Source organism: Netta rufina, assembly GCF_964035555.1.
Source record: "Netta rufina genome assembly, chromosome: 3".
NCBI classification, from domain to species: domain Eukaryota; kingdom Metazoa; phylum Chordata; class Aves; order Anseriformes; family Anatidae; genus Netta; species Netta rufina.
The window spans coordinates 102,008,811-102,022,881 of record NC_140125.1 but is presented as its reverse complement, the minus strand read 5'-3'; the positions used below and the strand labels follow the sequence as shown (position 1 = coordinate 102,022,881).

Sequence of the window (14,071 nt, the reverse complement as noted above, 5' to 3'; positions counted from 1 at the left end):
ATTATAATCATAAGTGTCTACAGTGTTCTTGGAAAAGATAGTAAAAGGGGATTTGGTGCGAGAATAATTCACATGGCATCCTCCCAACTCTCTGCACATCTAAGCAGCCTGAATATGGAAACTGCAGGAAGCAAGCTGGACGAATTATTCTGTAGGAGGTAGGTTAGGCTCTGATACTAATCTAGAGGAAGTTATTTTAAATGGCACTTGTGCTTGCTGCTTTAAAGTTTGTTCCTCATAAGCAAATTGAGCCTTTGTTCAAATAAATAAAACAGCTACTTTAGAACCTGATACAAATTTGCACAATCTATTTCCAGTCTGCTAAAAGTTCCTAGGAAACAATGGAGGTCAGAAAGGCAGCCGTCACTTTTACATGAAGAAAACTCTGTTTAATCCTGATTAAGCTTATAAATATTTTAATTTAAAACATTTGTGGAAAATATTTTTCTACAAGGTATATAGAAAAAAATATTTATTTACCATTCTTTAGTAGTGTTGAAACAAGTAAGGATTCCTTATACATTTTATTTTTGATACAGAGAGGCCAAGAATTACATCAGAGCCTCAGGATGTGGACGTTACCTCAGGGAATACAGTGTACTTCACTTGCAGAGCTGAAGGCAATCCTAAACCAGAAATTATCTGGCTTCGAAACAAGTAAGTTTAAAAGAGGAATAGAGAAACTTGATGTAAGTATGTTTGTCTGTGTGTGTGTACATTTCTGGATGCATGGCCATACACATTACATGCTAACATATGGAATAGTAACAGCAGAAACATATTATAATAAAAAGAAGTATATGGAGTAATAATGGCCCAGATCTGTTTTATTAGTAATTCTAAACTCTTAAGAACTGATGATTTTAGAAAGTCCTAATTTATGACTACATATATATAATACTATTGGTAAGTTTTTCAACTGTAGTTATAAATACAAAGTTGCTCACAACTGTAAAACTGTAAATCACTTACATGTAAGTACCAGAGAATCCAACAAGGAGATGTCACACATGTGGTTTGTGGGCTTAGCTGGTGTTTGCATATGCTGCCTAGGTCTGTTTATATTACATTTTGAGGCAGAGCGATAGCTGCTTTTTTAAAGGGCTCCAGCTGGAGAAGAGTTAGATTTCAGAGGCTTCCTTGAACCCCACCTCCAAAGCAGTAAACTTTCATCTGAGCTGTAGCTCATCCTACAAAAGGGGATATCAGTCCCAAGGCAGGCAAGTGCCTATGTCACAGGATTATTTGGGGTAATTCTGGTTAGAGGGAACCTCAGCAGATTTCTACTGCAGCCTTCTGCTCAAGGCAAGGACAGCTACAAGAACACCCCAGGTTGCTCAGGGCTATATCATTTGGGTCTTAAAAACCACCAAGGCTGGAGATGGCACAAGTTCATTGGGCAACCTGCTCAAATGCTTCTCCTTGTTTAGGAGGGTAGGGTCTATAAAGGATGTGTGTCCCTTGGGAGCCAATGAGCCACCCTGGCTGCTTGAGCAAGCAGATCCCAGCTTGCTCCAGCAGAGCCACGCACATCATAGCTGAACTAGCCACACAGCAGCACATCATCTCCCCAAAACTGACCTGAATTTACAGCGGGCACATTATTTGTGAGTTTACCACCAGCTTAATCAGACTTTGGCTGAGTAATTCTCTTACACAAATGAAGAACTTGATCTGGAAAACAAATTCTTTAACGTTATATATTAATAAGGGAACCATTTTAGTTTGTTAGTTGTTGATAGAATGGAACAACATAGAGTCCTGTTTCTGTAGCTTTAGGCCGATTTCAGTAAGATCCCTGCGTGAGGCAAGGGTAGAGCATTTATGGAGTATGCAAAGAACAGAGCCTTAAACTTGGATGGTGTAATTATTTCATTAAAATTTTCTTTGGCTCATGTACTTTTTATAATAAACAAAGAAAACTTATTCGGAATACACATATGAAAGAGTTTTAAGAGGAAATTTGAGCTTGGGGTGTGGGATTATTGATTCTGGCTTGTTTCCTGGCTGCATGAATGAGAGAAAACTCTTTGCAAGGTAGTTGAATATGGCAAGATCAGTCAAAAGGCATTAACCTATTGAGCAATTGCTGAATGCTGAGTAGATCAGCAATCACACAGAATCACAGAATCATTAAGGTTGGAAAAGACCTCCAAGATCATCTGGTCCAACTATCACCCTATCACTAATAATACCCACTAAATCACATCCCTAATCACGACTTCCAACCTTTCCTTTAACACCACCAGGGACCAGAGACTCCACAACCTCCCTGGGCAACCTGTTCCAATTTCTAGCCACTCTTTCTGAGAAGAAATATCTCCTAATTTCCAACCTGAACCTCCCCTAGCACAACTGGAGGCCATTCCCTCTAGTCCTATCACTAGTTACCTGTGAGAGGAGGCCAACCCCCAGCTCCCCACAACTATTTTCAGGTAGTTGTAGAGAGCAATAAGGTCTCCCCTGAGCCTCCTCTTCCCCAGTCTAAACAAGCCCAATTCCATCAGCCACTCCTCATAGGACTTGTGTTCCAGGCCCTTCACCAGCTTCGTAGCCCTTCTCTGGACACGCTCCAGGGCCTCGATGTCCTTCTTGTACTGAGGAGCCCAAAGCTGAACACAAGTACTCAAGGTGCGGCCTCACCAGAGCTGAGTACAGGGAGATGATCACCTCCCCGGTCCTGTTGGATACACTATTCCTGATACAAGCCAGGATGCCGTTGGCCTTTTTGGCCACCTGGGCACACTGCTGGCTCATGTTCAAGCAAGCATCAACCAACACCCCCAGATCCTTTTCCTCTGCACAGCTTTCCAGCCAGTCTGCCTCAAGCCTGTAGCATTGCATGGGGTAGTTGTGTACAAATTGCAGGACCTGGCTTTTAGCCACATTGGACTTCATCCCATTGGCCTCTGCCCATCAAAAAACTTTTCCCTGACCGGGAATCGAACCCGGGCCGCGGCGGTGAGAGCGCCGAATCCTAACCACTAGACCACCAGGGAGGGATGGGGTGCATAAATAATTGCTCAGCATTTTGTACACAAAGGGTGAGCTCCTCATCCCACTTCTGTGCTTTCCTCATCATGTGAGGGATGAAGTGAGAAACATTTCCTTCAATAAAATGCACTAAATATACTTACATCGTATCACAGAAATGTTGTACCCATGATATAGCACAATGAGCTAATTTTAATTTACATTTCAAGCCAAAGCAAATTACAATCATGTTCGTAAGTGCTCCTTGAAAAATCCAGAGAGACCTTGGCACCAGGAATTTAAGCAACTAACTCCTCTTCTAGTAGAATGTATTTTGAGTATTGAACTTAGTATACTTCCAGTGGAAACATTTGAAATCAATTTACTGGTTAGAACAGCTTGTATTCTTAAAAGAGAATGAGACCAGGTATTTTGTCTTTTTTTTTTTCCCCATAAGCTTTTACTCATAAAAATATTTTGGCTTTTCATTTTGAAGGTGTAATACTTGCATAAGCAAAATCGATTCATTTTTTGTTTGTACTCTTCTTCTCTTTAGGAGAAAACTAAAAGTTCTATTATTTTACATAACACGGTAAAGCTTACTTTTTTCCCATATATTTTGGGTAATATATTTAAGTTTTTATTATTTTACAGTTTTCTGTGCTCATGATTTAAAGGTTTAACTCCAGCAGATTCTTTTCTTCACAGTAATGAGCTCAGTATGAAAGAAGATTCCCGTCTAAACTTGCTAGATGATGGCACCTTAATGATTCAGAATACTCAAGAAACAGACCAGGGCATTTACCAGTGCATGGCAAAAAATGTGGCTGGAGAAGTGAAAACTCAGGAAGTTACTCTTAGATACTTTGGATCACCAGGTAAAAAAAAACAAAGTCTGGATTTTGCATTTCTAAAGAGAATTGTTTTCTTAATAAGATTGCTAAAAATAAGATGTATTGCTTCTTGTATCTTCTTGACATTGACAAATTTTGTTTGTATACTCACCACCAGGCGAACTTAAAATGTCATTTAAATGTATACATGCTGTTGGGAAAAAAATACTTAGTAATTTCTTTCTTTTTGAGCACCCCATAGCACCTTTTAGCCAGATTGTTTTCTGGGTCTCAGTGTCTACGTCTCTAAACATCAGTAAATGAGGATATGATTAATAATTGTTTTAAACGGGGGGCGGGGGTAAGGAAAAAAGATTAGGATTAAAGCAAGCAGAGTTTGCACCAAGATTAGAGGTACATTGGAACAGAGCTATTATTAAAATAGAAAACCAAAACAACTTGGTTCCCCAAACTATTGCAATATTCAGCCAAATTAGTACTCTCAGCTAAAAGTCATATTTAGGCATTGTTATTTTCTCACAGCCAGGCCAAGTTTTGTGATTCACCCACAAAATACAGAGGTATTAGTTGGAGAGAGTGTTACCTTGGAGTGCAGTGCAACTGGGCACCCTCAGCCACGAATTACATGGACCAAAGGTGACAGAACCCCTTTACCAAGTGACCCTCGCATCACGATAACTCCATCAGGAGGACTTTACATACAAAATGTGAAGCAGGAGGACAGCGGAGAGTATACCTGTTTTGCAACTAACAGCATAGATAATATCCATGCAACTGCATACATCATAGTCCAAGGTGAGTATTACTTGCAGTGACATGCTGTAAAACATATTATGAAGAGTATATTACTTCAAGTATTAATTTTTTTTTTTTGGAATTGCCATAGCCAAACTAAAACCGTAAGGATTTTTTCTTTTAATTACACTATATAACCATAGTAATGTTGCTGTATATTTCACCCAGAGTAAGACAATATTCTGAAAGTTAAATTCCATTGATTATTTACTGAAGTTAACATTTGTGTTTTGAAATGCTTATAGTTTTGTTTGCTGGTATGAATAAAACATGCAATGTTTTAATTTTTTTGCCAGTTTGCTGGTATGAATAAAACATGCAATCTCCAGTTTGTGTACTTTTTTTCTGTAACAAGTAGCAGTCCTAGAGTTTAGGATTTATACCAGGAGTACTAGACTGGAGTTTCGAGTATAGATCCATGGTACCTTTCCCTTGTAGATAGCCAGGTGAATGTGGGCACATTTTCTGAGTTTCATGGAAACAGTCACTCTACCAGCTGAGGCGTTTCTGCGAAGTGAAAGTCAGAGAATTCCTAATGAATTGTGACCACAATAACTTTGGTATTGCATGTCAGTAGTAAGAATATAAGGTGTTTTAAGGACAAAGTATCAAAAAACCTTCTATGCATATATGTGGAGAATATTTCTTTTGCAAACATTTTAGTGCTGGAACTTTTATTTGCAAAACGTTTTGAGCAACTTAAATTAATTTCTGTTTTAAGACATTAAGATCTCTGACAAACAGTTCAGGTTGCAAATGCTTTGTAAATTAGTTCAGTTTTTAAAGCTACACAAAATAACTTGTCCATGTGTTTTGTTCATTTATCATTCACCAGTGGATTATTGTGTTTTGAGAGCTGAACAAATTCCTTCTCACACTGATAATGTCATGATGCAGAAATTGTCCTGCACTCCACTTACTGTTTTCCTTCTGAATAAAGACAAACAAAACAGCTAAGGAGGATTTTGACTATGTTACATTTTCTTCATAATTTAGCTGAGGAATTTTTGAAAGATAGAAAAAGAAGAAAGTATTTTTAATCTAGGGAACACTCCATGTTACAGTCTTTAAGTCTTACTGTGTATCTTATACAGCAATAGATACCAGAGACCTTCACTGACACCAGGGCACAATGTGATTGATGGGGATGTTCCTATTGCATAAGGGATTACCCTAAATCTCAGCTCTACATTAAATAGAATGTAAAAACACCAGCATCCCATTTCCCACCAATATGAGCTTTTCACATCATGCAGGAAATTGTATGCAATTTCATACAGTCATATATTTTTCAGTTCTTTTTTTTTTTTTTTTTTTTTTTTTTACCAGTTTATTTTCTCTTCTGTAGCTCTACCTCAGTTTACTGTCACTCCTCAAGACAAAACAGTGATTGAGGGACAAACTGTTGACTTCCCTTGTGAAGCACAAGGCTATCCCCAGCCCGTTATTGCCTGGACAAAAGGAGGTAAATTTGTTCTGGACGTACTTTTAATCTGCTAGAATAGATTTTGTAATGACACTTGAATTGAAAGGAAATTCATGTATTTGTTCAGACACTTCAGTCCTGAAGGAAATGGGGTTCATCTTTTTCTGCTTTAGCTAGAAAAGGCAAAATATCCAGCAGAAGCTAGTTGTCCAAGTGTTCTTCAGTATTGAGTAAAAAGGAGTCTCTAAAATGTATGTCTCCATCACAATTTCCTGCTAATAAAGGTTTAAGAAATGCAAGCCAAATCACATGTGGCAATACTTATTACTGACAATTTACTACAGAAATCGAGGTGACCATCACTGATGAGATCTAAAATAAGTCTGGATGTGCCCTCTTCAGAAACCAGAACAGTCCATCCTGGCATCAGTACAAATTCTGTGTACTGTGTTTCTGTCACTTAACGGGGATTGACAGGAACACTGGGATTCACTCTGCTGACTGCTGTATCAGGTTGGGGTTGTAAAGGCATTGAGCCCAATGCAGTGGGAAGAAATACTCCAGTGGATGTTGTATGTAAGTAGGTATGCCAGTTGAGTCAAGTGAAGCAGCTCTAGAAGGAAAAGCATCTCCTAAGGAATTCTAAATTATGGTACATAAAGCAGATTTTTAACAAACTCTTGATCATTTTAATGCTGATAATGTCCCTGTTTCTCCCTCTGCCAAGGTTGCTCCAATCAAATGAAATGTCCAGAAAGGAAGAACAGGGTACAGACACTGTTGTGCCTTTCATTTCATTTGTATTGTATTGTATTATACTCCATTTTTTCAGAGCTGTATGTATTTTTCTATTGGTTGTCTAGATGGTCTAGGCAGATGAATTGTGAGTGTCTTTCATACTTAACAATAATATGAAATTAACAGTAATACCTGTTGCCATTCTTCTGGTGCCTTCTTGTTAAGATGCTTTGTCGTGCTCCTTAAATGGAAATACTTCTCTCTGCCACAAATGGAGAAGGGGAAGAGATCAGGATTATGACTGTGTGCATACATATATTTGTGTGTTCGTATTCTGTGAATTCAAGGTTTCACCAGTTCTGTCTTTTTAAGAAACTTTTGTTTCCAATGTTTTATCAAATTTGAATACTTCCAGATTTCCCTTTTTCTGAAACAAAGAGACTTTGTTCTGTACTGCTGTAAAAACCAAAATGCTATTGCTCTGTGTTTCAGGAGGCCAGTTGTCTGTTGACAGAAGACATTTAGTTCTATCTTCTGGTACCCTAAGGATTTCCAGGGTAGCCCTGCATGACCAGGGACAGTATGAATGCCAAGCTGTCAACATTATTGGATCTCAGAGGATTGTTGTATACCTGACTGTGCAGCCTAGAGGTATGTTCTCCATATTTGATTTATTCTTCTCTTTTTCTAAAATGTAAGAATCAGAATTAATCATTTTTGATGGCATAGTATGGCATGTATGTGAATGTGAAGTTAAATTTAGGTTAAATTTATCTTAGTTTAGAAGTAAAAAAGCTTTTGAAGCAGAGCTTAAATAAACCCAGTGCTTGGGTTTTTCTTTAGAACTTTTACTGAATATTACAGTAATTCTAGGTTGCTGGATTTGCACTATAAGGTGTCTTATTAGCTCTTATAAATTGAGCATGTGGGTCAGTGTGCCCAGACAGACTTAGTTCGAAGTCATCTGGAGAATACATAGCCTTGTAATTAAGCTTGGCCTTTTTTGATAAGAGCTTGTTAAAACAGGACTATTATCTTTTGTTATTTAGAAAACTTGTTGTTCAGGGTGTTGCACATATTTCACATTTCTGATCATTATTTCTAAGCATATCTTTTTTTTTTTTTTAAAAAAAGTTTGTGGGTATTTTTTAATAAATAACATATGGATACTTATTAGGATTTGAACAGAGTATCATTTCTTTAGAACAAACTGTATTCTGTGAAACAAGTTCATCTGATCTACTTTTGTTTTTAAAGAATGGAGATTTGCTTTGTGGATGACTGTATTCCTGTGCTTGTGAAAGTATTTTTTCTTGTGAAAATGTTGTCTTTTTTCTGTGTGCATGTTAGACTAACTTCTTATAAGACTCTATGCTGCTAACTAAATAGTGTTATTAACGTAATGTTTTAATGTCCAGAAACAAAACGGTTCATTTTACAACACCAGAATGACTTTCACAATGAAATGCCATTGCTTATACCTAAAATAAGCTAACACAGAAAAAAAACCCTACAATTTCTTTTTTTTTCTTCAAGTAAATTCTAAGTAAGCTACTTCCATAATGAGAATCATATTAATATTTATAATTTAGTTAAGTACTTTGGTGTTAAATTACATTGAAGGAGATTAAACAGTTAATTAAAAGACTTTCTTGGTAGTGACCATATCTAAAACAGTTTTTCAGTAAAAGAGTATTGTAGTTTTCCTAAACTAAGACATCTGTCCAAAAAAAAAAAAAAATCCATTGATTTTTCTTAGTTAAAAATAATAACGGGAGATTGATTTGTCAAAGTACAGATTTTGTTCACCTACATAAAATTGCTGGATAAAATTCAACAAAACAAAACTATTTTTAAAAGTTTTATGGGTTTCCAGTTGTGTTAAACTTCACTGAGCTTAAGTTTAATAAAATTAATTTTGTGCAACTCAGATTGCAAAATCCAGTCATCAAAAGATAGTAGATACAAGATTGAAGGCTACATATATGTTCCTGAAATTGGAGCTCTCCATACATTCATTGCAATGATATTTTTAATTGTGCAACAAGAGAAAACGTTTTCCTTTGGGCTTATAACAAAGGGACTTTTCATCTCAGGAATGTCTAGTCAGTGCTCACTGTGGCTAAATCTGTATTAATGAATACAGATTAAAGGTTCAAGACTGTTTGTCCTCAACAAGACATACCGCACATCCTCCTAGACACTTACATCCCAGTGCAGACAATTTATTTGAAATTGTCTCCACTCCTTAATAACCATGCTTCGTTTGCAAGAGACCATACAAACAATTTAACACCAAGGCCAGATTTGTTTGGTAGCAGGCTGTGTGGCCAAATGCTTCTTGGTAGAACCATAGACCCATTCCTCCTCCCTGCAAAGTGCTGATATGTTCCAGTAGAAATACAGTTGTAAGCATCTTCATAATCTTGTACATGCTTCTCATGAAACTCATCTGAGTGCTGGATCTACATCCATCTGGATTTGAAGGAAATTAGGATTAAAAATGCATTAATTTTCTTCACCATGGAATTAGGTTGTTGTGCACCCTCTGCCCTTAAAATCAAAGGTCAGTTGATGTTTAAGGCCCAGGGCTCATTGGTTTCAGATGCACAGCAGTTTTGTGAAGGTTTAACACCCCAGCAGATCAAGTTGGGGCTCTTAGAGTTGAGTGAGTTCTGGAAAGTTTTGCTTTTAATCATCTGAGAAATCTCTGTTGTTGCTATTTAAAACTTGAAAGTTTAAAATTATGGCAGAAGCTGATGGGGAATTTCCTATTATTCTGGTGATTTTGTTCAAAGGTACCTATTTACAGATTTTTTTTCAGAGCTATTAGTGTACAGAACTTAGTGTTTTTGGCAACTACTAGCCTGTTTTGTTACAAGTTAAGAGCACTTAAAAATCAGTCTGAAGCAGATACTAAAAATAAGCAACATTGTCTTTAAGGTATTGTTATAATCAGGTAAAACTTGCAAGCAGAATAGGATTATAAATGAAGAAATGTTGGATAACTGAAAGAAATAAACAATGATGACCCCTTTTTAGATCATCTTTTGTAGAAGTTGTATTTCATACCTTATCAATGTGTCATTTGTTTTTTTAGTGACTCCTGTATTTGCCAGTGTTCCCAGTGACATGACGGTAGAAGTTGGCACAAATGTGCAGATCCCATGCAGTGCTCAAGGAGAGCCAGAGCCAGTAATTACATGGAATAAGGTAACAGATATTTCTTTGGTTGTTTCATAAAGGCGGTGGCCTCTCCATCTCTTCATAACTAACTGCTTAAGGTGCAAATTAACACAATGATCACTTTGATTCTGAAAACATTACCTTCAGTCTGATCAGCAAATCAGCTGTAATACAGAGTATGTATATAGATACCAAACCTGAATTTTAGATATGTGTGTGTGTGTGTGTATACACAGACATATATATGGTTACGCAAATTTTTGGAAACATTATACAGACCAGAATCAGTAATATAGATATTAATAGTCCTATATATTTCAGTGACAGCTCTTGGTTTGACTTCCGTCAGTGCAACAATTGTTAAATTAAACATTTATAAAGGTAGAATTACTGGTGTATTAAAGGGTTTCTAATATTAATCTTCAGTCTTCTTGATTATCTTCAATTAGTGATCATTAAAATAAATGTACCTTAATGTATCTTAAATGCACAGTATATGAAGAATTGACATGCGTTCTGGAGATCTTTAAAAAGATTGACAAATTTTGAGTAAGATAATGTGTACATATTCTCAAGAGGTGCTATCTTATTTTGGGGGCTTATGTTCTATGTGGTGAAGGCCTAAAACTATTAAAAATACTTTCATTTATAATAATGAGTGCTTTTAAAAGTAAACTATTACACTGTATGATTTAGATCTACATGCAAGTCCTCCTGTCACACATGACAACCGTGTGTTGAATTTTATATAAATTTATATACTTCACTATTGTTTTTTGTTTACTAACTCACTCTTAGAGGAAAAAGAGAACAGAAATTCAGGTTTGGAAACTAGGATTGGATATATCAGAATGAAAAAAACACTGTTCTTTACTGCAGGATGGAGTACAGGTAACTGAGAGTGGAAAATTTCATGTTAGTCCAGAGGGATTTCTTACTATTCGTGATGTTGGAACTGCTGATGAAGGTCGATATGAATGTGTTGCCCGGAATACCATAGGATACTCCTCTGTTAGCATGGTGCTTAGTGTTAACGGTAAGGTATATGAATCAGTTGGAAGTATGAACTAGATTACTTTTAGAATTTGGCTTATTTGTAAGATGCAAAAAGTTCATCAAATGCTAAATTCTTTCTTTTATCCATTTTTTTTTTAACCTTTCCCTTAAACCTCTCTTATTTATTTATTTATTTATTTATTTATTTATTTTTAATTCAGGCAATTATCCACACAGATGTGAGTAAGATTGGAATATGACAGCCAAAATGTCTCTAGGACTTAAGCTTCAAAACAAACAATGTTTTGGGCTCCTGTTAGTCATGCTATTTTCCTCCTGATTTTTATTTTGGACCAGTTCAAATTTTCTTGTTGAATACACAGTCTAATTTTAGGGATAACTTGACTGAAACTCCAATGACATCTTTCAAAGGACTTTTACAGCTATTGGTTAAAAACTGGGCTGCAACCACTATGACAGAGTTCAGGAAAGTTGTAATACTCTTAAGAATTTAAAGGAGAAAATAGAGAGGAAAAAAACTACAACAACAAAAACAGAAAATATGAATTTATAATAATTATTTGAAAGTAATAATGATGAATAATAAATATCAACTATTATACGTAATTGTTTGTAATAAAGCAGTCAAAAAACCTAAGGAAACAGCTTTGTTACATAGACTGATCCCAGTGTTTTCCTGACTCATCATACAAACAGATTTTCCAGTCTTATTTTGATTGAAAATCTTAAGGAAATCATGTGATTTTTTTTTTCTTTCAGTAGAAACTGAAATAACATGATATTTCTGTATCATTGAAAATGACTATTGAGCATGATTTCTTTAACATATTGGATATTGTTTCCCAGTGGTATGTCTAATGTTCTGTATTTTGCTTACTATATTAATGAATAAATATCAGTGATTTTTTTAAATGTACTGATTATCATGAGATATCAATCACCTGGTATCTTGAGTTCTGAGAGAAAAATTGCAGGGCTGGGAATCATTCACTGATGAGTTTTCATCTCCATTTATAGTGTGCGAATGTATGAATGTAGTAAAGTCCATAAAATTTCAGTTCATCTTGGCCATTCTGGAGATGCAAAGAAAGAAAAGGATGGGTAGTTTGATTCATCTGCAATCAATCTGTAACTGTAAATGATGTTTCTTCTAAAAATTAGTGGGATATCAGATACTGCTTCTCTGGTTTTGCCATTAAAAATGAAGCTGTCAGAGAATCAAGGAGACAAATGGGCAGATTATCAGTACTGGGTACTTGCTATCTGGATCGTATTAATAATGATGTAGCCAGGAGCATGTAAAAACTTGCATATCAATATTTCTTTTATAAAAAGTTATTGTTTTATAGATATTTCTAATACATAGGTATATTTTCTTACCATTGAGATGGAAAAAATCAAATGCATATAAGCTGCAGGGCAGTTTTTGCTGGCTACATTTAATTACATTTTAAATATGTTTTTCTTTTGTCATTTTCTTCTGACCTTATCTGCTGATGTTTTGTAAAAGCCTCTAGGTTAAGTTTAGGACAGGGTGTGTGTAGATTATGTTTTTGTTGCTTAAAAACTGTTAGTTTGCTTTTAACAGACAAAGTGCCATTTTTCTTTTCCCCTGAAAAAAAAGCAAGGCCTGAAAGGCTTGCATGTAACTTTAACTTTTAATATTTCTTAGTCTAAAAACTGAGCTACTGGCAGCAAATAGTTCATACAAAAATAAGGGTTTGTATAGTTAACATCTGACCAAGGTTTATGATTCAGCCCACATGCACCATTAATTAGAAAGATAACCCTGTGGGAGACGTATTTAAGGTCAACGCTGAGATTACACATAGTGTAAGCAGCCACAGGGAAGGTAAACAGCCACTGGATTTTTATATGTATAATGTTGAAATGCTAAAAAGGTTCGTGGCATGCAAGCACTCTCTGAAACAATTCAAACAAAGGTAGCAAAGCTGTAAATATTTCTTAAAATTGGTGGTTTATCTCATTATGTGTCTATGTGGCTGTTATGCAAATGAAGCTCTCAAGCAAGAAGGGCAGTTGGTAATTAGCATGGATCGAGGATTATTGCCATTAGGTCAGACCATTTTGGATGCTGAGAGTGTATTCTCAACAGCCTAAGGCAGCTGGCCTCAGAGCAGAGCAAGGGGCACCAAATCCACCTATACAGTGCCAGCGACCGTTTTATTTGATTTTTTTTTTTTTTTTTTTATAGGTGGTAGAGTTTGATTGCCCAGATCTAGTCTCTGAAACTTGTATAGATATAACCTAAGCTGCCAGTAATGAAGGATTAATGAAATCTTGCCTAGAAAAGAGAGAGAAAAGAAAAAAAAAAAAAAAAAAAAAGTCATGAAAAGCGTGTAAACAACAATTTTTTTGTCAGCTGATTTTGTACATCTGCTGATTTTATTTCAGTGTATTTGCTTTGGATGTTTTCCCTACTTTACCCTTCTTCCTGTGTGGGTTTTCCAATCTAAACAAACACTGGAAATTGTTAGCTGTTGCCCCTGGATCTGGTAGTTCTTAGGTTAGGCTGAATGGAAGGTTATTAGTCTTAGATACGCTATACAAACATCCAGCTGCAATAGAGCAGCACATAAAAAAGCAGATGAATAGGCCCATGCTTCAACGTTCCTGTACTATGAGTAGAAGAGCTGTAAATAGAATCATAGAAGCATGTGATTTTTAATGTAGTGTTATAACATTAGATAATTTTTAAATGGAAAACAAAGTAGTGATCAAAATGAAATTTTTATGTGTTGCTTATCAGAGTAAAATCATGACAGGAGCAGTGGTAATTATTGTAGCTGTTTGGGAACATATGCACATCTGTATTCCCCCTTCCCTCCCTTTTTTTTTTCCAATTTAATTTTCAGTGTTTTATATGTTTTCATGAAATCTCTTCCATTTTTTGTGATTTATATATTCTAAAAGGAAAAAATAAGTCTATATAAGTATATAAGTATTATAAGTATTTTATACTATATTATTACTATTACTATATTACTATTATATCTATATAAGTATTTTCCTCTCATAAGACATTCATTTTAACCCCTTAAATTCTTGCATTAATGCTTTA

General features: G+C 35.7%; 1 protein-coding gene across 1 annotated transcript in view; it reads left to right on the top strand.

The window, feature by feature from the left end:
- PXDN (peroxidasin) overlaps positions 1-14,071 on the top strand; it is an 86,481-nt gene that overhangs the window by 46,859 nt on the left and 25,551 nt on the right. The window contains exons 8-14 of the mRNA XM_084283550.1: positions 540-657; positions 3,682-3,851; positions 4,350-4,622; positions 5,971-6,087; positions 7,279-7,437; positions 9,887-9,999; positions 10,852-11,008. Of these exons, the coding sequence (XP_084139676.1) occupies positions 540-657; positions 3,682-3,851; positions 4,350-4,622; positions 5,971-6,087; positions 7,279-7,437; positions 9,887-9,999; positions 10,852-11,008 (1,107 nt within the window). The remainder of the gene's footprint in view (positions 1-539; positions 658-3,681; positions 3,852-4,349; positions 4,623-5,970; positions 6,088-7,278; positions 7,438-9,886; positions 10,000-10,851; positions 11,009-14,071) is intronic.